Consider the following 24,740-nt stretch of genomic DNA (forward strand, 5'->3'; position numbering starts at 1 on the left):
TCTCATCTTTTATTATAGGGATCTAATTATTACTGTCTAAAACAAAATCATATAGTTTTAAATGGCCTCAGTTGCTTACTGTTTCTCTTTACCTTTTCCTTAACTTTTAAAAACTACAGGTTGGACCCTATAAAATTGCCAATACTCCATTGTTGTTTTGTGGTTGTTGTTGTTGTTGTTGTTGTCTACAAAAAGGCAATTTAATATTTTTGTGGTAAAAAAGTACTTATCTGAAATGTACAATCTCCTTTAATTTCATTTCAATTTTTCGTTAAATTGGGTAAATAAATATATAACTTTAAAAAAAGTATATAGAACATAAATCGGTTTTTATAAAATTATCACTCTATTCTCTTCAATCTTTTCATCTTTCTAACTATAAATTCTTATATGTATATTTATGATATAAGTAGAGCTGCTTAAAATGATGTTCATCGAGTGTTAAAATAATGGTTGTTTTAAGTACTAAGGTTTTTGTGGGGATTTTGGCTTCTATTTGTGTGTGTGTATGTGTGTATGTATATACACACATACACACACACAAATATATATGTATGTGTGTGTGTGTGTGTGTTGTGTGTGTGTGTATAGTTTTTAGTATTGATTAACTCTTTCGAAATCAAGATGTATTCTTTTTAGGAAAACAGCAAAGTCATTATTCTAAGGTGAATATCACTAAAACAGTAACAACAAACAAAACTAAAGAAGGAGCCATATGTAGAATCTACAGGTCCCTGAAAAGTTTCTGGCCTGCCTCTTAGATTTGTAGCTGGTTCCCATAAAACTGCATAAACAACTTTCTGGTGAAAATTAAGATTATTTCTCCTAATGTTTTGCTACTGAACCAGATCTTTATAAATTCAAAAATATGGTTATGATTTATCAGACTACATCCATTGAGGTTCAGGAAATAGAATGCACAAGTATAATTTCTCCTCAAACCGGCTTGCCAACCAGCAGTATTGGTGTCAACTGGGTACTTGTTAGATATGCAGAATCTTGGGCCCCACCATAGATATCTTGAGTCAGAACCTGCATTTTAACAAGATCCCTAGAGGGTCTGTGTACACATTGAAGCCTGAGAAACACTGCTTTAAAAGATCTAACAGCTAAATTCTCCAACCAGGTGTTGGACAGCAGCTTTCATAAAGCTACAGACATTAACCACTCAGTGGTTTTGTAGAAAGAAGAAAAAAAATTTTTTTGGTCCACATGAAGGTTCTTATGCAATATAATTTAACTGTGCATTATGTAGCCTAAGGGAGACTATCTCTGGTGTGACTGGCATCCACACATAACATGTTCAGGGTGACCTTGGGGGATATCCAAGAAAGCAGACACAAAAATTGATGCTTCGAAGAGAGAAAGGGAAAGGCTTTTTTGTTTGCTAGTTGTTTTCTTGGAACACAATATGAAGAATCAGGCAGAAGGCAGACTTAACATTGTCTACAGTGAAAAAATAGCATTACCTGCAGAATTTCTCAGCACACTTAATTCTTTTTCCAAATTTTCTAAGGTTTGTTGATCCACAATGTTGTCTAAGGAAGGCTCGTTGTGGTCAGTAATATCAATATATTCAATTTCTGAAATTTCAGAAGCAGCTCTAGATAATGATCGGGCACTTGTACTTCTTGATGGAGGGTGAGAGAAGGAATGGCAGCTGGTGCTTCTTTTAACAGAGGTGGAAAGTGGTAAATATGCTGTTGAAGGTCTCTGTGATGTCTGGCCTAAAATGAAAAATAAAACTTTTCAAATCAATTGTTTTAAAATTCTAAATGAGTGCTTAAAAATACAAACTACCAGTCCCCCAAATTTAGAGCAGTTAAGTACGTGCAACAGAGTTTATAAAAAAATGAACTTTGATTATCATCCATCTGATTTACCACAATTTGCTAATCCCAAATTACTTTTCCTATGTCATAAAGAACATTTCTGGGTTATTTTCCTCTAATTTTTTCTGCATTTGGAAAAAAATAAACTAATTTTAATACTAACTAAAGTAAAACATCTGTAAACTAAGTCAACACCCAATCTTATAAGCTATCCCAACTGCAGTACCGTGTTTCTTAAATTCTAGCATAATACGTCACTGTGCCTTGTAAGAGAAAAAATCCACAGGATAAAAATGGTACCACTTCCTAGTGAACCAATTTTACTTGATGGAGTGTAATTTATTCTTATATTAAAACAAATATGGAGACAAAATAGTCTAGAACATATATATTTTTAAAAAACCATAGATTTTAAAGAAATTGAGATTACATTTCTCATTTTCCTAAATATGAGTTCACTCTCTACTTCTTTATAAGGCATCTTTGTGGAAAAGTTCCAGAAGCACAGATCTCAGTTAGGTTATTATTTTGTCCTATTAGGGCAGTCACCACTTGATCTTGATATGTTTGAAAGGTTGATTTAACAGAGTTCTGCAACTTTTGCATTTCTTTTGTAGTAGGAAAAAAATCCCTTCAAATCTTATTCTAATGCAACAGAATTTAAAATTTGGCATTGTTCCAAGATTTTTTAATAAAGGGAATTTTCAAGGTACAAATTTAGAAATGCATAGCACAGGTAACACTTTAAATGTACTGATTCATTGTTCTAATTTAGATAAATATTTATATTAAATATAAATGATTTATATTATAAGTTTGAATTCCCTTAACACAAATTGGCTTTGTGTAAAATATGGAATTCTTTAGAGAAATGCTGTTGTCATTATCATAAAAATTACAATTTGACTGAACAAATGCCATATAGCATTATGGCAAATCTATTGACTCAAAGGAAAATGTAAAATTCAGAAGAGTAGCTACAGGCAGTTGTCATGTATTAAACATTTAATGACTATTGAGTTAGTCTTTTTTTTTTAACTTTAAAGATCTACTTTGAATGTAGCTTGTAACCTAAGAAGAATCTTAATGCAGTATGTAATTATTTAAGCAATTAAAACTGACTAAGGTAAGTCCCAAAGGGCACTAATTTTAATGAACATTTCAGAAATCAATTTTGAAAACAATTTTTGTTGGAATGAAATTATGAATAAATTAAAATAAGATCCTGACCTTTTGTATCTGTTTGTGCTCAGAGACAATTCTGAAGAAAAATAACTGACAAAAAAAAATGTGCTTATGTTTTAAGAAAAACGAATGTAAATATCTTTAAGAATTATTTTAATGGCAAGTATTTGGAAATGATTTCCCCTTTTACCTGTAGCATGTAAAGAATCAATGATTTATTCATAACTATCAAGCAAAGCAAACTTGCAATTCCTGCATAATGAAGCAGTAAAAGGAACAGCAATATAGAAGAATAAGAAAATGAGTGTAATAGTAATTCAACTATATGAATCAAAAGTTCTATAGCTATAGAGAAAGCCACTCTTCTATCTGTATTGTGCTATGACTCAGACAAGTAAAATTTAAAAACATTTAGAACACTTACTAAAATAAAACAAACAAAAGATATTAGCAAGAACTGGACTTCTGTCAACACAAAAATAAGAGGTAAAAAAATTTTAACATAATGTGGATGTCCGTCAGAAAATTCAGAAGAGTACATATACTTGCTGAACTCTTATAACATCTGGTGGCCACAGTATTTGAAGTTAATTGATCCCAATTGAGGGGAAAAAAGTACATAAGGGATGGATCAGACTTATGCTTAGCACATGGCAAAGAGACAGACCATCTTTCTTAATGGAAATACATTCAAAATGTAATTTAGAGTAACCAAAACATAAAAGAGACAGAAGATACTCCAATTTGGTCCTTGAATTAATTTATTTATTTTACTCATGTAGGTGATTATTCATTCTCTCTAATGTTCATTGTATAAACTTATTAATGCTATTGCTAGGGTTAAGATCTAAACTGCAGTTAAGACTGGCACTAATGAGAAATGCCACTATTGAAGGGATCATACTATAATTTTTTTCAAAGTCCAGTTTATAGATTATAAACACAAGAAATTACTTTAGGAGTAATTTTTGCCATCACTGGCAATGTAATCTTAGGAAATTATAGGTTAACACTGATCACAGTAATACTCTAAATATATTACAAAAGAAATTGTCCTTGATATTAGCTAAAGAAAATGTGCTCTGTGATTACTAATGAAACCATGCCATATATTGGAAATATGAAATAGAAGGGTGTCTTTGGGTTATATTAATGGGCACAAGAATGCTGATAAAATATGAAAAATGAATCACTCACTGAATAGTACTTAATACAACAATTGTTGTTGCTGTTCTAATTTTAATTAGAATTAATGATGCATAATCAGAGCAACATGCATTTTGCATAGTATTTCAATAACAAATACCATTCTAATCAAAGGACCCAATATTTTATTCTTGAAAAAAATGGCAAAACATTATTGTCTATCGATATTCTTGCTCCACTGTGTAAATTACTGAGAATTTATACATAAAAAATAGAAATGTATTCTCTAAGTTCTTGAAACATATATGTAAATCTTATTCAGCAGCACGGTTTAGTAAAAAAGAAACACTAAACTGGGAAGCGAGAACTTTATTGTCTAATCTCACTGAATTAGAAATCAGCTTGTGACCTGAGACAGGAAAATTCATATTTCGCAAGTAAAATTAAGGAGTTGAACAGAATGATGTCTTAAATCCCCTCCACCTCTGTGAATCTATAAATTAGCACCCAATCCAATTCGATTATAAAATATTTATCAAATCCTGAAACTGCCAGGCACTGTCAAGATCCGGGTATTTGAAAGTGAATCAAAAGAAACCATCAACAAAACAAAGAGGTAACCAACTGAACAGGAGAAGATATTTGCAAACAACACCTCTGATAAGGGCCTAAAATCCAAAACATATAAATAGCTCATACAACTCAACAACAAAATAATAAACAATCCAATTAAAAAATGGGCAGAGGACCTGAACAGACATTTCTCCCAAGAAGACATACATATGGCCAACAGACATGAAAAGATGTTCAATTTCACTAGCTATTAGAGAAATGCAAATCAAAGCCATAATGAGATACCCCCTCACACCTGTAAGAATGGCTATCATCAACAAGACAGGTGACAAAAAGTGTTGGAGAGGTTGCAGGGCTGGGGCAAGGAGAGGAATCCCCATACACTGCTGGTGGGAATGTAAATTGGTACAGCCACTGTGAAAAACAGTAGGGAGTTTCCTCAAAAAATTAAGAATAGAATTACCATATGACCCATCAATGTCTCTTCTGGGTGTCTCCCCCCAAAATTTGAAAACATTCATCTGTAAAGATATATGCACCCTGATTTTCACTGCAACACTATTCACAGCAGCCAAGACATAAAAACAACTGAAGTGTCCTTCAGTAGATGATTGGATAAAGACGATGTGGTACATATATACAATGGAATATTACTCAGCCATAGGTAAAGATGAAATACTGACATTTGTGACAACATGGATGGATCTTGAGATAATGCTAAGTGAAATAAGTCAGACAAAAAAGTTGAGAACCACATGATTTCACTCATATGTGAGATATAAAACTGAAAGCAACAAACAAGACAAAAAACTCATAGACACAGACAACAGTTGGTGGTTATCAGAGGAAAATGGGGAAGGGAAAAGGTAGATAAGAGTAAAGAGGATCAAATATATGGTGACAGAAGGAGATTTGACTTTGAGTGGTGATCACACAATGCAATATACAGATGATGTATTACTGAAATGTATACTTGAAACCTATATAATTTTATTATCTAATGTTGCCCCAATAAATTTAATTTAAAAAAAGTGAATGAGACATTACCTCTACCCTCAAATAGTACTCCAAACTAATACAGAGTCTTGTTTTCCTGCTTTCCTCATCCAGAAACACTTCCTAAGTGCTTACAGTGTACCAGGCCCTGTTCCATCACAAAATATGCACCAATGAACAAGACTGGCTAGGCCATTGCTTTCTTTCCAACTAACGGTGGGGTAAGCAGAAAATAAACAAGTAAATAAAAATAATTTCATTTCATGATATATTCTATATGAAACATAAAAAAAGGTAAATGTGATTAAGGGACTCAAGAGACCAGCATTAAATAGAGTGCTCTGAGACGGCCTCTCTAAGGAGGTAGCATGTGGGCTGAGGCTGAACAATGGAAAATAATCAATCATATAAAAAAGGATGTGGAGATGAAAGTAAAGGCTTCAGAGCATCCTGGGTCAGAGAAAAGAGCTAACTTTAAAGCTAAGAGTAAGGTAGGGGTATGGTATGTCTAAGAACATAAAGAAAGCCAGTGGGGCTGCGATGTGGGAGAAGCTGCGGGGCCAACACAGGTACTGTTGTGTGATGCATACAAGAAACTGTGAGATGCTTTTAAGCAGATTGACATAGTAAAATTTATGGTTTAAGTTTATGGAAAATATGACTCACTTTCTATAAATTATAAACAATTTTATGACTATGAATATAAACAGTTCACTCACTGACTATAAATAGTAAAATGTGATGGAAATTAATCATAGCAACATGTTTTGTAGAGAGGCAGAAATGAATCTTGGGGAGACAAGTGAAAGATAATGGACAGCTGGCTTGGGTTCATCTTGAACAATAAAGATTTGGGATAGATTTTAGAGCTGAAATCAGCAGGACCCAGGGATGAAGAAGATATGGTGGGTGAGACAGTCAAAATGACTATATGACCCCCAGGTTTCAGACTTATCAATGTTTGAATGATGCTGCCATTTACAGAGATATTTCAGCAGGGGGTAGGTAGAATCAATGGCCTTGCTGCTAAACACACATGTATCTTCATACCTATTATGTTTTTACATTCACAAATTTTAAAAAAACTCTTACAGAAATAGGAATTTCTTTATATACAGACATCAGTATAAGATTTCCACGAATTATGGCATAGCCAGGAAATTTTTATTTTATTTCAGGCCACTGAGATAAAGCCATTTCTGTCCATAAAGCTCTTAACTGGTAAATCTTATGAATTCTTCAAGATTCAGCTGAAATGTCACCTACTCTCTAACATCTAGCATATCTATACTTTTCAGTGGCAAAGCAACTATTTCATCATCTCCATTTCTAAAAGACTGCATATGTACCTACTTGTATTGTAACTGATCACATGTACTATTCTTAATTATATGTCAATCTCCAAAAGTATGTTAGACTCCTTTTATCAAACTTGTATATAGTATAATTTATGTGTTTATACATCTATATAGCAGTTTTCTCAATGTATGATTTTTGGACTACTTCATGAACATAACAAGGAGTTGTTGATAAAATAAACGCAAATTCCTGGACCTTATCTCAGCCTTAATGAATCAGAATCTCTAAGAGTGAGGTCAAGAAAGCCGCATTACAACAGGTTTCCCAGCTGATTACGCTCACAGGGATATTTGAAAACTTGTGCACTGGACTCCAAGCTCTCACACTAAGGAATGAGGGCTCATTTTGTATCATCAGTGTCTGCGAGTACCTGGACTAAAGGTCACAAATGTCTTTTATAGCAATTTATTGATTTCAATCGACCATTCTAAATTAATACTTAAAGGCATTTGGCTACTTATTTATAAAGATTTGTCTTAGTATGTATATATGTGAATTTGTTTTCATCAATATACAGTGACTTAAAACAATTCCTTTGACTGCCTCAGAAGGAAGCAACCAGAAATTTTGAAGCTGCTCTAGATCTTGATATGAGAATAGGTACCTAACTATAGAGCCAAAAAACATTTATCATAGATGGACAGTTTTTCCACTAAAAAAAATCTTTTGTATCTGACGGCTTTGCAACATAAATGTATATGGAAAGCATCTAGTCTAGCCAAGGAGCTTTAATCATAGGATTTAGGGCAAGGGAGACATATAAATCTTAAATATCTGGACAAATCATATGTAATTAAATTTCTGGCTTGAAGATGGCCTTCAAACAAAGGCAAAGAGCCCCCTTTGTCAAATGTCCCTCCTACATCGTGAGCTCCAGAAGATAGGAAACATGACTTATGCATCCCTTTTCCCCCAGAGCCCAGCACAATGCCAAGATATTCAACATATCTGTGTTGAATTAACTTAATTTATTAGTCATCTATTGCAACTTCATATGAAATTCAGCCAAAGCAAACCTACTTTAGCAAGTATTATTGGATAACAATAATGACCTAATAATAATACTGATTATAATGATGTCAAAATTCTCTGCATATACTCACTAGGAAAATATTACAATGAACATGCAACATGTCAAAATAGTTATCCTATAGAAAATCGTGCAAACATTTTGGTTCGAGAATGGAGTTAATGAATTAAATCAACATCCCAGGGTTAACACATTCAGCATTAGATTTAGAACGGAGGTGTCTCACCCACCACTACAAATAGCGATCTTAACCTAAGCCATTCATGTCATAAACGGCTATGTCTGATCATCACATCCAGTGAGAAGTACACAAAACCTAGCATAAAAACAGTTTCCTGAGAGTGTAATGAAATCGAGTATGTATTTACAAGGATTGTTCAAAATACATACTATATCTTGAGTTACATTTTTAAAATATTATTCTCTAATACATTGCTCCAGAAAATAAGACTATAATTCAGGTTTTTTTTAGAGAAATGATGACTTTTCTAGTTTTTTGTTCTTGTTGTGTTAGTGGTGTGGTGTGGTGTGGTGTGGTTTTGGAAGAAAAATCCAGGGCAGTTTAATGAAAATGATTAAGTTTAAATTATAAAACTGCAAAAATTAATTTTCAGGCAAAATGCTAAAAAGACAAACTAATAAACAAAGTGAGCCACCAACAGGGCACTGCGGTCTGACAGTCCATCTTACCATTCTTTTGCTGGGTTCTACTTGATGGAGGGTTCTGGGCGTTCTGCAGAACACCCGAGGCAACTGCATTGTCAGCATATGTACTTATGCTGTGGTCTGGGATCCAGTCTCTGTCTCCTGAGAGAAAAATGGTAAAATAATAGAAATTTTTAAAAGGAGAGAAATTCATGTTGTTGCTTTATTAGATTTATTGTCTTACTAGATAATATTTAGCTACATAGGGAACATTTATAACAGTGTGGTATATATTACAAAAGAAAATCTCATAGTTATACAATAAAAACTATTAGGTTCACGCAGCTTGATAAAAAAATAAACTCTAAATTACAAAGATATTACACACAGAGGTCTGAAGAGAAATAAGTATTTTTAACTGTATATAACAGTATGACATAGAGTATAATAGTTTGTATATGAATAAACACATTTGAATACATAGGAAATCTAAGAATATAGGTGACACCAAAACATAGTATCAAAAGGAAATTACAGATATATCTCAGAATTCTCACAGATCCTGAGATTTTGAGATTTGTTTTTAATATGGCATTTAAGAATCATCATACAACACTTAACAGTTAATATAGTAATTCAAAGAACAGTTTAGTAAGGGCCACATTTCTAAATGCTAAACATAATCTCTCCCCAGTCTCATTAGTCATGTTCTCTCTCATTCTGATAGTAGCCTTCAATATAAATATGTGGCAACTCACACAAGGTTAATAATTTCAACTGGAGAAGAATAAAATTATTCTATTCATTGAACAGAATTGCCCAGTATTTTACAAGATGAGGATGAACTGTTTTAAAAAATGTGTCAGAAAATTGTTAGGTTGGTCCACAGGCCATCTGATTTCATATCTGAATTTACCTGCAGCTGTAATCTTAGTACTGGAATAGCTGCATTCTACACTAGGAGAAGGAAGTAAGTTGAGTATTTCATTCTTATCAAAAACAAAGAATCTTTCAAGTCCTTGATATTTTTCAGTTACAGGCTTACTTCTGAGGGCTATTTCTTGTAACAACTAGAAAACAAAATATTCGACAAAATTAAGTTTGTTTCATCTCATCAACACCAAACAGCACAATTCATTCATTGAGCACCTACATGTTCTTGGCACAGATTCTGCCCTCATCAAGTTTAAGTCCTAGTGGTGGAGACATAAATAACAACACAACATGTATATGTAGTAAGTTCTGAGAAATGTAGGAACCGCAATTACAGTAATTATCTGAAAGTTGCCATCAATCCAAGAAGCACAGAAGTTCATGAAACAAAATAGTTTTCTTTTCTCCTTTCTTTCCTCAACACTTTTGCACATACATTACTCTGGAAAACAGAATTTCTCTCATATGCTGTGCTCTTGAATCACATAAAATGATTTCAAAGATGAAAGTAAAATATCAATGGGGATAAATCTGATTCAACCACGGTCATAGACAAAATCAAAGTTAACAAAATACTCATCGTGAAGCAAATATACATATAGGGAACTAAGGCAAGAACAAGCTACGTAACTTGAGTTTATATAGCTAGAAACTAGCAGACATGGGTTTGGAATATAGGTCTGGATATTTTGATGCATAGACTTATTTCATCACCCTATGAATTCATTTTTTAGATATATTTTCATCCTAGGGCAGAGCATAAATGGGATTTTAAAAAATCCATGAGTCTGGTAGGAAACAGATCAGAGATTCAGAAGTGAGAGCTCTAGATGGGCTTAAAATATAATCAGAGTGCCTATCAGTATTATTGTAAAGTTCCCTAATGGATCTAATTAATGCCCAAATGCAGTCTGTTCAAGGTGGTAACCAACAAAAAGAAAATTATTATAACTTTATTCAAATTTATAAATCATGTAAATGATAAAATATTACAAAACCAAGGTTTTGTAATTATCTCCTTCGAAGACAAGTCCAAGTCTGCACTACTCACAAACAGCTTAACTGACTCTCCCAGGCCCTGAAACCAATTTACAGAACGCTTTCAGCTCTAATGGAGCTCATATTTGGATTAGACAATTGCAAATCTGGAAGGGTTTTTTAAAGCCTTGGTGGACAGATAAGAGCAGTAAGAATGGGTCTGTTTTTCCCAAACTCACAAAGTTAACTATTAGTAGTTTGAGAAGCAGAGCCAAGAGCCCTTGCCTAGTCCATGTTCTTTCTGCCACCTCACCCTACCCCACTGCTACTGCTCCACTTAATTCCATAGGTGGTTCCACCTTTATGAAAAACTTGATTTTTGAAAACTGAAGTGCAAAATGAACTGTCTTACTCTATTTGGAAATCAAGTAAGACTGCTGCTAAAAATTATCCCTCCTGCTCACTCTTGAATTTTTTACAGAAGCACAACAGATTTCTAAGCAGTTCCTGCTCAGAAATGGCTTATACTAGGACAGGAGGAGAATAAAAACAGTTTGTATGTAGTCATTAGGAATGAAAAGAAAGTAGATTCTATCACTATTTACCACATTTTTTTATAACAGTAGCATAACGGATCAAAATATGAGTAGTTTTTCAACATTTCATGTTTAATTATGAAATCCTTTTAATATGTAGGTATGTATGACACGTAATACAATCTGATCACACAATTTGATATCAGTAATTTAAAAAATTTGCTACAGATTTCTACAGCAAATTTGTGTGTGTGTCTGAGAGAGAGAGAGAGAGAGAGAGAGAGAGAGAAAGAAAATGTATACCAAATGCTTTTTAATAGGTTACAGAAGATAATGTCTCTCACTAGGACAAGTCAGGCAAAGTACACCAAATATAAAAGAATTCGGTTTCATATGCTCAGGATTCCTCTCCTGTAACACAGCACACTACGTGTGCAGGTGGCACCTTGCCCTCTTCATGATGCCCTGTGGAAACTATAAAATTAGAGTTCTTGTTTGTTCTCTTTGCAGAAATTCAATCTATAATCAACTGTTTTCTTCATTGGGAGATGGAGAAGAGTAGCTCATCTGCAGTGAGGCTTTATTTGGGGGGATCTTTTATTGACTAAGTTATAGAAATTTCTTTCTAGAAGATATTGGGATTCACTTTTGCCAGACATATCAGGGTATCAATAGATATGGATCAACATTAATGTTAATTTTGTGGCTTGGAGATTCCAAGTAAGAAATGTACATTCAGACTCTAAACCTATGCTAAGTAAAAATCCACGGTTTCTGTTTCCAAGTTAGATATTTTATTGACCTGGTCCAGATCCCCACAGAAATCAGTTTCCTTTTATTTTCTTGCATCTGTCAATATGTCTCCTGCTGAAATCCTTCGGTTACTGAGCAAACTTTGAGGGATCTAAGGTTTTGCAGAGGTCTCAGTTTCAGTTTCACACTTCAGAAAGAAACAAGCTCTGTCACAAAGTGGACACAGAATCCAATCCCCAGCAAGAGTAGCAGCAGCTCAATAGTCAGGTTTCAACTTGTTTGGTACCAACTTCAGTCTAGGCACCATGGAGATTCACATCAAATGATTTTAAAGGGTCGTTAAAATGTTTGACTTCCCAATTTCCAAAGAATTCAACATCTGACTTGCCGAAATTCCAGAGTTTGTTAACAGTTGCAATTACTTAAGAATTTTCGGATGTAGAACAGAGATTCAAACATGGTTTTAAAATTTGGCAATAATGCAATAATGACCTACTTTATCTTCTTTTCCCTCTAAGAAACAAAAACTACACCCCTATTTCTTTACTAACATTCTTTCCCATATAACTCAATCTTCAACTACCTTAGTAGCACATTTTAACTTCAATGAGAAGTAATATTTAAGAATATATTGTGTCAATATAAAATTGTCTTATTGTGCTGCTAACAAAATTTTTAATATAATAAACATAATAAACATAAATAGATATACCAGTGGTGACTTTGTAGTTTTTGAATCTTCAAAGTTTAGCCTTTCATGCAGATTGCTAACTTCCAAGGATTCTTTGATGTCTTCAGATAATTTCTCCTTAATGGAAGGTGTTTCTAAATTGACTCTTGGAAAAGAATCCTTGCTCTCAAGTGATACGCAGAAATCATCAGACTTTTTATTACTTTCCATATCTGTAATTTTCTCTTTGAACCGTCTTTCAAGAAAGCTGCTTTCCCCTAACTTTTCGACAGCAGAATAAATGCAAGGATCCACAATGTTGTCAAATTTTATATTTGAAGTTCTTGCTGTCAAAAACACACATTTATAAAAGTTAAATAAATAAATTTAAACAAGTAAATTGATTAATCTGTTTATAAATCAAATATTTTGTGGTATAAACCTATATCAATAAACATTATTTTATCAACATTTCTTTGGTGAGTTCTATGTTAAAATACTTTCACTATGCTTATGTTCATAAATTATAATCATAATTTACTTACATATTTAAACCTTAATGAGCTAGAGTAATGGAAGAAGGTAAGATTTATTTTGCAATGAAATCTTGAAATCGATGCAAATTTTTACTCAGGCTGTGGTTCAATTCCCATATTCCTACTCCCTCTCCCACTCAAATTTTACAACAGCAATTTATGAGAAACAATGCAAAGGAAACATAATTTTCACATTTTACCTCTTTTCTTTAGCATGCCAAGTGTTGAGAAAAGAGCAAAGGGAAATCTACCAGATGAAACAGCAGCTGGTAGGGGTACACAAAATGTTTAAGCTGGGACACCTGCCTCTGAAAAGCTACAAATGAGTAAGGTTATATTAGTCACCACCTATTGTGTCTGTTTTTAATTAAATCCTTTGGTTTAGTTCATTAGTTTCAACCTGGCTACACAATGGAATCATCTGAAGGTACTCTTCAAAATGGTCAGTGTCTGGACCTGACCCCAAACCAAGTGAATCAGACACTGGAAATGGGATTCAAGGATTTTTCACTATTATTGTTTGTTTTTCCCTCCGTCAGATTCTCCAGGTGATTATAATGCGCATCTAGGATTGTGAAACATTGGTCTAGATTTTCTGAAGAATAAAAATTCTTTTAAAATTTTTGTACCACATTGCTTTCATTTTAAATAAAATATATATATATACCATCATCCAGATTGAATATAGCTTCATCTGATTATTCTTCATTCTCTTTCCAATATAAATAGCTTATGTGTAAAATAGACAGTTATAAATAGACTCTGTAAAATAGTAGTGACTAAAATAGTCTCCAGTAATGTAAATTCTGCCTTGCAGGGCAAAGGACTTACTTGTTGCGATCAAACATTTATATAGCTCTGCAACTACACACAGTATTTAGAACTTCCATTTCCAACAACTATCACCTCTTAAACTGCACAAGAACTATGAGAAATGCAATAACTCATATGTCATAGAAATGCTTTTATAAGAAAAACTTTATAAAGGCTATTTAATTTAATGAAACTTCCATAATAATGTACTTTCCTTCTCAACTTGCATAGTACCTTCCTGATGAGATCTGGAGCCCTGTAAAGCCCTAACTTCCCATGTGGGTATATTTTCAAACAATTTTCTTCTGATTACTAAGTTTTCTGGGTTTAAAATGAACAGAATAGGCAAAGATTTTATATATTGTGATATCTACTGGTTTTATGAAACTACTAATATTTATTGTTAATAATGGTAAGCAACAAAAAAAAGTTACCTCTTGAGTTACTGTCACAATTAGAAGAGCTGTTGCTGAGATGAAGATGTAAGAGGTCTGTTTTTCCGTTGGTGAAAACATGATGTTGATAGATGTCGTTTTTATACAGAAAAGTATTCGGATAATCATGAAATGTGCAACTTTCATGTTTATGGACAAGCAAAAGAATAGAGTTGAAATAATATTTTTAAAAGTAAAAAGTCTCACCTTATTAAAACAAATATAGTAAAATCTTAAGGTAATAGGGGTATTTACATTAATTTAATATTTGTTTTCATCTTGCTGTGGACACATTCTAAACAACATGTAACTAAATAGTACTACGGATTTAAAAGAAACAGTCAAATCTGATTTACCTACAAAATTTCAAATGAAAGTTTCTTTTTAAAAATATTCTGAAGTAAGTTTGTTTCCTTATATTCTTTTCTTTTAGAATTAATTAATTAATTTTTATTTTTTATCAAATTTATTGGGTTGACATTGGTTAATAAAATTATATAGATTTCAAGTGTACAATTCTATAATACGCCATCTGTATATTGCATTGTGTGTTCACCACCGCAAGTCAAATCTCCTTCTGTCACCATATATTCCTTCTAAAAATGGAGTTATTTTTCAAGCTCAATGAAGTCTTGATGAAATCAAAGTTTTATTAATTAAATAAACTTTTTATTCGTTCATCAATGAATTATAAGAGTTAAAAAGCCGTTTGTGGTATTCATGTTTCATTTTTTAAATAATGTTTACTATATACAACCATAGTTACAAATAACATTTTTATGAATTGAATAATATTATTTAATAATATCTGATATTTATATAAACTCTCTACATAGTACCATCATAAAAACTCATGAATTGTGCTTAACTAAAAAGGTCCTCTTGTGTCACTCATGTGGGCACCTCCAAACCCAAGATGCAAAAGAATTGCCAAACCATGATCAGGAACTTTCTCTGCATTCATGGAGGTCAAAACAAAGATTTGCGATTAGATATATAAAAGAATCACATTAGAGAGAAGAAAGGTCATTCATTTCCTTAGCGATATAGTGGTCTAGTCTTATCTAATGACTAGAAGTTTGTCTCCTGCCTTCTTTCATAATGTCAAATGTCAAAAGCGCATCTGCTGCTAGATATGTGGGCCTATGTGTCCAAACAGGGGTTTTCAGGTCTGAGGGCATCACTTAGGCCCACTGCTATTCTAAACTGCTGACAGGGGCCTAAACTGATCTGAATATATAAACAAAGAACTGGCGTAGAGGCTACTTAATACGAACTTCATTCTGCTGTTTAGCCAATTTAATATCTTGTAGTCGAAACATCTGAAATCCTAGCTAAAGTTTCAACAGCAAAGGGAACTTGGAGTAATTTTTAACATTACTAACAAATACAGCTAAATATAATTTCTCATTTGGAAATGACAAAATTCTATTTTAAAAAGTTGCAAAGTGAACCATTATATTTCATTTATTTATCACACAGTAAAATCTACCCAGAAAGTAATCTACAGTTTAGAACTCTCAAACTAATCATTAATATATCTAGTTTTATTTACAGTTCATAGCAAACTGAAGTAAGGAAAATCCAGAGTACTTTGGAGAAAAGAAGAAAGTTCATATGAAATATATCAGCCTTGGTCATCTGTTTCAAATAATAACAATTCCTAAATTCAGAAGCATCTGTTAAATAATCCAGATATTAGGTAAGAATATAAACATATCGTTATAGACAGTTTTCTGATTATATTGAATGTTGACAAATATTAGCAGTATTGTACACAAATTTAAACATGGCTTTAGTAAAATACGACATAACATTAAAATCACTTGTTTTTCAAATCATGAATTTCTCATTTAAAGAGACAATTGATTTTTTTGTGGGTTTTTTTTTTGATAAGTATCGAAATTGAATTAGAAAGATCTTACCTTTGTTGACTGTCTGCATCAGCTAACTCAACTTTGTAAGGCACGATGTTTTCTGGTTCTTTAAATTCTTCCTCATAAGTCTTATTGAATACATGTTGTATAATATTAGTATTTTCAATAAATGTATTATACATTAACCAGCCAGTTTGTGGATGATAATTTTCTTTCTACAAATGATGTAATGAGCTCTCTGCCTATATGCCATAAAACATGAGCTCTAGGAGAACCCAACAAATTCAACAGATATTTGTTGAGGACATTTGTTCTTTCAATCATTTTATCACCACTATCACATCCAGAACCAACAATAACAAATTATGTTCATTAAGAGCCAAGTAAATTAGTGACTAAAATGTTTTTAATTCTCTGGTCAGCATGTTATAAACTTACTCTATGCATCAACAATTTAATAAAAAGCATACACACACACACACACATACACGCATGCACACACACACACACATGTGTGTGTGTGTATATATATATATACCTGTATATACATATTTATTTGTTACATATTACATACACACACACAGCAGAAGCTATTAACCTACAGAAGAAAGTAGTATTTAAAGAGGTACTTCCTACATTCTAGTATTTTTATTTGACAACCAAAGAATATAAATACTGAGGAAAAGTGGTATATTCAGCTACCAGATGACTAAAAAGTCAGAAATATATTGAGTTGGTCACAACTTAAACTTTCAGTGTGGAGATCTAGCTAGTTCTGACTAGCCCTAGCTTTAGTTGATTCTACTTATTGTCTTCTTGAAGTTTGTATTTAAATTGTTATTATATTATATCCCTTAAATCTTCATATTATTTTTCTTTTAAATAGAAAATATTGAATGGCATTCAAAAGCTAAATGTACAAAAATTTTATTAGATACCATATAATGAGACTAATCCTTGTTTAAAAGTCTGAAAACATGAAGAACTAAATGAAACAAACTATATCTCCATAAGTTAAATGAGTAAAATGTCTTTTCATCTCCCATACTACAGGCTTCAAAAAAATATAATACAATATCAATTCAGAAATTTACTGTTACATTAAAACAAACTGTTTTATACTATCAGCATGTTTAAATTCAAACACTTCTAAATTTTCTATTAAAATATATTGAATTATGAAAGAAATGTTGAAAATAATATACAGTTGTAACTATAGGTTATAAATTTTCTGTTTCTTAAGTAATATAAGTGGTCATTGTGCACTTACATTATCCAGTTCAACTATTTTTAGAGATGGTTCAGGTCTCTCTATGCTTAATTCTTCTACTGGCAGAAAAAGAGCTGGGCATTGTACTTTGGTCTCCTCAACTAGGAAATAAGATTAGAAAATAATATCATCAAAGAATATACCTTACCTGAGAATTTCCTATCTCCAAATAACATAGCCAACAATAAAGGAATAATGTTCTCCTTTGTATCCAAACAAATAGTCAATTTCCTTAGGTCAAGTAATATACACATTTTCTTAACATTCGATTTTTAAATAAAACTATTTAAACTAAGAGAAGGTAAATCCAGAGACAAGAAAAAAGAGTGTGCCTGATTTTTTTTATTTAAAATTATTGGGGTGACAGTGATTACTAAAATCAAATAAGTTTCAAGCATACGATTCAACAACAGTATGTCATGTATACATCAAATTGTGTGTTCACCACCCAAAGTTATATTTCCCTCTGTCACCCAATATTTGTCCCATTTTACCCCTATCTATCTTCCCCCTCCTACATCCCCCCTTGCCCACTTCCCTCTGATAACCACTAATCCACTGTCATGTTCATAAATCTCTGTTTGTTTGTCATAGCAGCATTATTCATCATGGCCAAGACATGAAAGCAACCAAATTGTCCTATAGTGGATGATTGGATAAAGAAGACATGGTACATAAATAAAATGGAATATTATCCATCCATGAGAAAAGATGAAATACTGCTATTTGTGACAACATGAAAGGATCTTGAGATAATCATGCTAAGCAAAATAAGTGTTCATGATTTTGATCTGGAGACAAAGGATACATAGTCCAGTTGAGAATGATACAGTAAAGAAAACCAAAAGCAGATGCTGGTTAACACTTACTGTATATAATTTTAAATAATAAATTTGAAAATATCTAATCAAGGCTAAACTAACCACCACTATCTTCATCATTTTCATTCTGAGAACACTGTGCCTCACTAGTGGTTGTACTCTGAGGAATGAATGTATCTGGTAGCATGTTTCGAAGTTGCTCCTGTGGAGTTCTATAAAACAAGAAAGAAGCAATTAAAAGACTAAAATATATTATCTAAAACTTTCCAGACAAGATCTTGATTTATGTCACAAATGAGTGAGTCTACAAAATTAATAATAAAACCATAGCTGTACCTCTAATTCACAGAAGAAAAGTGCAATTGCATAACGGAATCTTAATCACTTAAATAATTTTGTAAATCAAATTAGCATCATACAAGACTTTTTAATTGCATATCCTACTGTTTTTCGTTTAGGATGAAAAGAAAAGTTATGATAGAAGCCGGTGTTCTTGCAAAAGCCACATGAAGTCCATTAAACATACCACACTATTTAAAAAGCTAATTTATGAATGTGTGTTTTGTCTCATCAAGCCAGTAGGGTGAAAAATAGGCTCCCATGATATGAATGTGAAATGTCCTGACTATGGCATCTATCACTCAATTAGCAATAAGGTTTGATGTGACTCATCACATATGAAAGGCAAGGAAGCACAGGGATTTTCAAAGGTCAAGAGTGTACATCTGGTTCTAGAGGATATTCCCAAATTATTGGGGAGCTGGTCATTCTTTAACCATAAATAGAAGTAGCTACAGCCCTTCTAGATCATGCTAGTTCATGAGGTCCCCACATAAAGGTCAAGGCCTTCTCAATGATATTAGTAGGTAACATTGATACAAAACTTAAAATGTACCAAGACCTGTTCTAAATAATTTAGGGTATTAAATCTCAATAGAAGCACTCGATAGGCATTAGTGTAATATTAATTTAACAGATAAAGCAACTGAGGCACAAATAAGTAAACCAACTTATTCAAAGTCATTTAGGTAGCAATGCAGAAGAGAAACTTGAACCCAAGGCATCTGCCTCCCCAAGCCCATGTTTATAACTATTGCTCTATATTGTCACTCTTGTAATTTGCAATGGCACTAAAAATTTGATAATTTCCTGGCAATCTATGGCTACGTGCATTTTTCCAAAATATGTAATGCATATATCAGAACACTCCAAAATATATGTTATTCAGATTTGTCTTAACAAATTTGATAAGCATGCCATCTTATACTCACAATTTAATTAAGTGATAGAAAATATTAAAAAGTAAAGGTCAAGTTTATTCCTAGGTATTTATTCCTTTTGTTGCAATTGCAAAAGCAACTGTGTTTTCATTTCTTTTTCTGAAATTTCATTGCCATTATATAGCAACACAATGAATTTTTGTACACTGATTTTATATTCTGCAACTTTACTGTATTTGTATATTGTTTCTAATAGTTCTTGGTGGAGTCTTTAGGGTTTTCAGTATAGAGAATCATGTCATCTGCAAAAAAAGTGACAGTTTGACTTCATTCTCAATTTGGATTCTTTCATTTCTTCCTATTGCCTGATTGCTCTAGCTAGGATTTCCAATACTATATCGAATAAGAGTGGTGGGAACGGGCATCCTTGTCTTGTTCTTGATCTTAGAAAAAAACTTTCAGTTTTTCGCCATTAAGTAGAATATTAGCTGAGGGTTTGTCATACGTGGCCTTTATTATGTTGAGGTACATTCCTTCTATACATAGTTTTTTAAGTGTTTTAATCATGAATTGATGCTGTATCTTCTCCAATGCTTTTTCTGCATCTATTGATACGATCATTTGATTTTTACCCTTCATTTTGTTTATGTGGTGTATCACGTTGATCAATTTACGTATGTTGAACCATCCTTGTGCTCCTGGAAGGATGGTTCCCACTTGATTGTGACATTAATCTTTTTATATATTGTTGTTTTCAATTTGTTAGCATTTTGTTTAGGATTTTTACATCTGTATTCATCAGAGATGTCTGTTTGTAGTTTTCTTTTTGGGGGATTCTCCTTACCAGGTTTCGGTATCAGGATAATGTTGGCCTCAAAAAATGAGTTAGGAATAAAATTAAAAAGCATGTGAAGAACCTATACACTGAAAACTACAAGACATTATTTTTAAAAAATTGAATGAGACACAAAGAAATGAAAAGGTATTTCATGTTGTTGGCCTGGAAGAATCAATATAGCTAAAATGTCCATATTACCCAAATCAATGTACAGATTTAATGCAATCCTCATCAAAATTCCAATGGCATTTTTTAGAAAAAAAAAAAAAAATCATCAGATTTGTATGGAAGCCCAAAAGATCCTGAATAGCCAAAGCAATCCTGAGAAAAAAAGAGCAAGGCCAGAGGTAACATACTGCCTGATTTCAAATTATACTACAAAGAACAATGGAACAGAATAGAGAGCCCATAAATAAACTCACACATATATGGGCAAATAATTTTTGACAAAGAAGCAGAAAACACTCAATGGAGAAAAGAAAGTCTCTTTATTAAACGGTGCTAGGAAAATTGGACAGCCACATCCAAAAGAATGAAACTAGACTTCTTTCTGTCATCATACACCAAAATTAACTCAAAATGTATCAAAGACCTCAATTTAAGACCTAAAACACTAAATTGCATAGAAGAAAACATAGGTACTAAACTCATTGACACTGATTTTTAGGTCTATCTGGGGTTGAGCTGAGGAATCAGTATTTTAAAAACTTTCCTTGGATGCTTCTGATATTCAGCTAGAATTGAGAATTAAAAGTAATAAAAATAGCAGGGGAATTGTAGTGGGAATACCAGCTAATTGCTACTATCTGCTCTTAAAATACTCTATCCAAATCTTTTGCTACCTTTCACAAAACTCTCCTAGCATTTAATAGATCCACTGGAGATATTAAGATAGCTATTAAGATTTTCAACACGTATGTATTGGATGCACATAAAATACAAAAAAAATGTTACTAACCTAATGAGAAAAAAAAATACAAAAACAAAATAGAATGGAACGTATATTTATATACCTATTATAAAACATGACAATCATAGGCAAAAAATAAAATGGTAATAGTGATCAATGTTATCAACATGAGAAACTCTTTTGAAGTACAGCATCAGAAATGATGTGATCAATTTATAATCACAAACTTGTAAATTGCAAATGGATTGCCCTATACTAGCATCTATAATTAAAACATAAAGAATTGACTAAAGAAGTGATTACTGTTAAAAAATAACTGTGTACATAAGACCCTAGTGAATATGTTCACTAACCATTATTCTAATAAGGAAATTTGCCAACATTCATTATTCAGCATAGCTCAGGACTTCATGCGGCCACAATCAAAGCTTCTAGTATGTGTCCAAGCACAAATGTTATTAAATGGTCATTTAATAACAAAATTGTGCTTCTTTTATTGTATAAGAAACTCAATGTAAAAGACATCAAAAGGCAGCCAAGAAAAAGATAAATGACCTTCAGACTACTTTTATGTACTAATTCCTAAACTAGAAAGAGGCAGTAACAGGTACACGCTACTGAGTTTCACACCTGAAGGATTGTTAAAAGCATCATACTTTAAAAGAGATAGACAACTTAAACAGTAGTTACATAGGAATAACCAGAATAGGATATGAACTTCAAATTCTGCCACATAAACTACAATGGGATACTATTACACACTGATTAAAATGACTATCAAAAAAAAAAAGAAAAAATCTGAAAATACTGGGCACTGGCAAGAATGGAGAGCAACTAGAATTCTCTCAAGACTTCAAGAAGGAATGTAAAACTATACAGTCCCTTTTCAAAACAGTTTGGCAGATTTTCCATAAAGATAAAACATGCACTCACCATACAACCTAGACATCCTAGTCCCAGGTATTTACACAGGAAATTAAAAGCTTATATTCAAACAAAAACCTATATACAAATGTTTATAACAGATTTAGTCATAATTACAAAAAACTAAAAATCAGCAGGCTATTCTTCAACATATTAGTAAACTGTATATCATGATGATAAAATAGTACTCCACAATAAAAAGGAATGGATTTTGATTTACTTAAGAATGTGCATGAATCTTAAATTATTTTTTTGCTAAATGAAGGCCACAAAAGGCTACATATTGTATGATTTCACTTACGTGAAATTTAGAAAAAGGCAAATGTATAAGGATGGAAATAGACCAATGGTTGCCATAGGTTGGGAAAGAAGAGTTGACTACAAAGCAGGAGCACAGGGAATTTGGGGGTAATAGAATAGTGCTGTTTAGCACTGTGGTAAACAGATGACTCCAGGCACTGGTAAAAATCCAAAACTGTACACAAGTTTGTGCTAGCCAAATTTTTAAAAGTACTCAATGAATGGTAAAACCACTCAAAGGAGGTGGGAAAAAAATGAGTGCAATGGCCTAAGCAACTTTGGAAAACAAGATTTTGATTGATGACTGTTCAGAAAGGAAAGCGGAGAGCTTTGAAAAAGCCTCAGTCTCCTTAGAGAATACCTGAGTACTCCTGAAGAATGTCAGTAGAAATATGGATGGTAAATGTCATTCTGATGAGGTCTCAGATGGAAATCAAGAACATGTTATTAGACAATGGAAGAAAAGCAATCTTTGTTAATAAATTGGCAAAGAACTTAGTTAATTATGTTTCCATCCTGGTGCTTTATAGAGGTGAATTTGTGAGCGTTGAAATTATATATGTGGCTGAAGCAACTTCTAAGCAGTGTTGAAGGAGAGTGTCCTGGTTTCTCTTGACTGCTCATAGTAAAATGTGAGAAGAGAGGAATAATTTAAAGACCTATTTATTAATCAAAAGAGCAGCAAAACTTTAAAATTTGGAACATTTTTTAGCCTATCAATATTGAAAAAAATAAGAGAGCCTATTTAGTAAAGAACAAGTGTATGGCCAAAGGATCAACTGATAGGGAAGTTAGTCAGCCACCTAAACAGAAGTCAGGGCCTACTGTCCAACACATGAAAGACTGACCCCAAAGGAGACTCAGAAATCAGCAGAACCATCCCTTCCATCACAGAACCAGAGCCCTCCAGACCACTGCAGAGAGCTCGTTAGGGCAACACGCAGGGAAACTGTGGGGCAATGCTACCCCTGTGATCCCAGGCTGGAAGAGCCACACGATTCCAGCACAGGGGAGTCATAAGCATGTGGCCCAGCACAGAGCCGCCATAGGAATGGGGCACCATAGCCTTGGGGGCCAACTTCTGCTTAGTAAAGCGACTGGGGGCAGGAATGCTGCCTCACTGTGTCCAGAAGACGAGATCCCTGTTCTAGTGTGTCTAGAAGCTGAGACCTCCATCCTGGTGTGTCTGGAGGGCAAAGTATCGATGGAGAGGATAATTCTCAAGATTTAAGATCTAATAGAATTTTCCCTGTTGGGACCTGTCATTCCTTTTTTTCTTCCCTATTTCTCCTTTTTAGAATGGGAATATCTATCTTATGCCTGTGCCTCCATTGTATTTTGGAAGCACAGAACACATTTGATTTTATAGGTTCACAGTTAGAGATCAATTTGCCTCAAAATTATTCACATATTGAGTCTCCCCCATATCTGATTTAGATGATATTTAGATAAGAATTTGGACTTTAGACTTTGGAGCTGATGCTGAAATGAGTTAAGATTTTTGGGGCTACTGAGATGAAATAAACATATTTTGTATGCGGCTAGGATATGACCTTTGGAAAGGAGGAGTGGAAAGTTCTGTTCTGAATATTTGTGTTCCCACGAAATACATATGTTGAAATCCTATTCCCCAAAGTAATGGTCGGGGCCTTTGAGAGGTGATTTAGTCATGAAGTTAGAGCCCTCATGAATGGGTGAGTGCCCTTATAAAAGACACCAGAGAAAGACCCGTCACCCCTTCTGTATGTGAGGACGCAGTGAAAAGATGGCCATCTAAGAACCAGAAAGCTGGCTCTCTCCAGACATTGAATCTGTTTGCACCTTTATACTGAATTTCGCGGCCTTAAGAACTGTGAAAAATAAATGTTGTTTAGTAATATTTAATGTTAAACTCTTAAACAATTTATGAAATGGTGCATCTAATAATATGTCTTAGAATAAAATATACCTGAATACTATCAATAAAATTATGAAATTAAAGTTTTAATTAACTTAAAAGTAGGTTCTGAAAAGTATACTCAAAAGTTTTACGAATGTAAAAAATCTGAGAGCAATACCTTTTCAAAGTAATCTTTCTTTTATCATTTTATTTTGCTATTATTCTTAAATTCTAGACCATATTTGTTCCTTTTTCCCACATATACATTTCCATTTATCAAGA

General features: G+C 33.0%; 1 protein-coding gene across 1 annotated transcript in view; it reads right to left on the reverse strand.

The window, feature by feature from the left end:
• ZBBX (zinc finger B-box domain containing) overlaps positions 1-24,740 on the reverse strand; it is a 101,169-nt gene that overhangs the window by 10,613 nt on the left and 65,816 nt on the right. The window contains exons 11-18 of the mRNA XM_011379984.2: positions 18,490-18,599; positions 17,567-17,667; positions 16,345-16,424; positions 14,420-14,559; positions 12,679-12,983; positions 9,683-9,836; positions 8,812-8,928; positions 1,470-1,727 (exon numbers count right to left, since the gene is read on the reverse strand). Coding sequence (XP_011378286.1) covers positions 1,470-1,727; positions 8,812-8,928; positions 9,683-9,836; positions 12,679-12,983; positions 14,420-14,559; positions 16,345-16,424; positions 17,567-17,667; positions 18,490-18,599 — 1,265 coding nt within the window. The remainder of the gene's footprint in view (positions 1-1,469; positions 1,728-8,811; positions 8,929-9,682; positions 9,837-12,678; positions 12,984-14,419; positions 14,560-16,344; positions 16,425-17,566; positions 17,668-18,489; positions 18,600-24,740) is intronic.

This window comes from Pteropus vampyrus, unplaced genomic scaffold (assembly GCF_000151845.1).
Source record: "Pteropus vampyrus isolate Shadow unplaced genomic scaffold, Pvam_2.0 Scaffold12, whole genome shotgun sequence".
Lineage (NCBI taxonomy): Eukaryota > Metazoa > Chordata > Mammalia > Chiroptera > Pteropodidae > Pteropus > Pteropus vampyrus.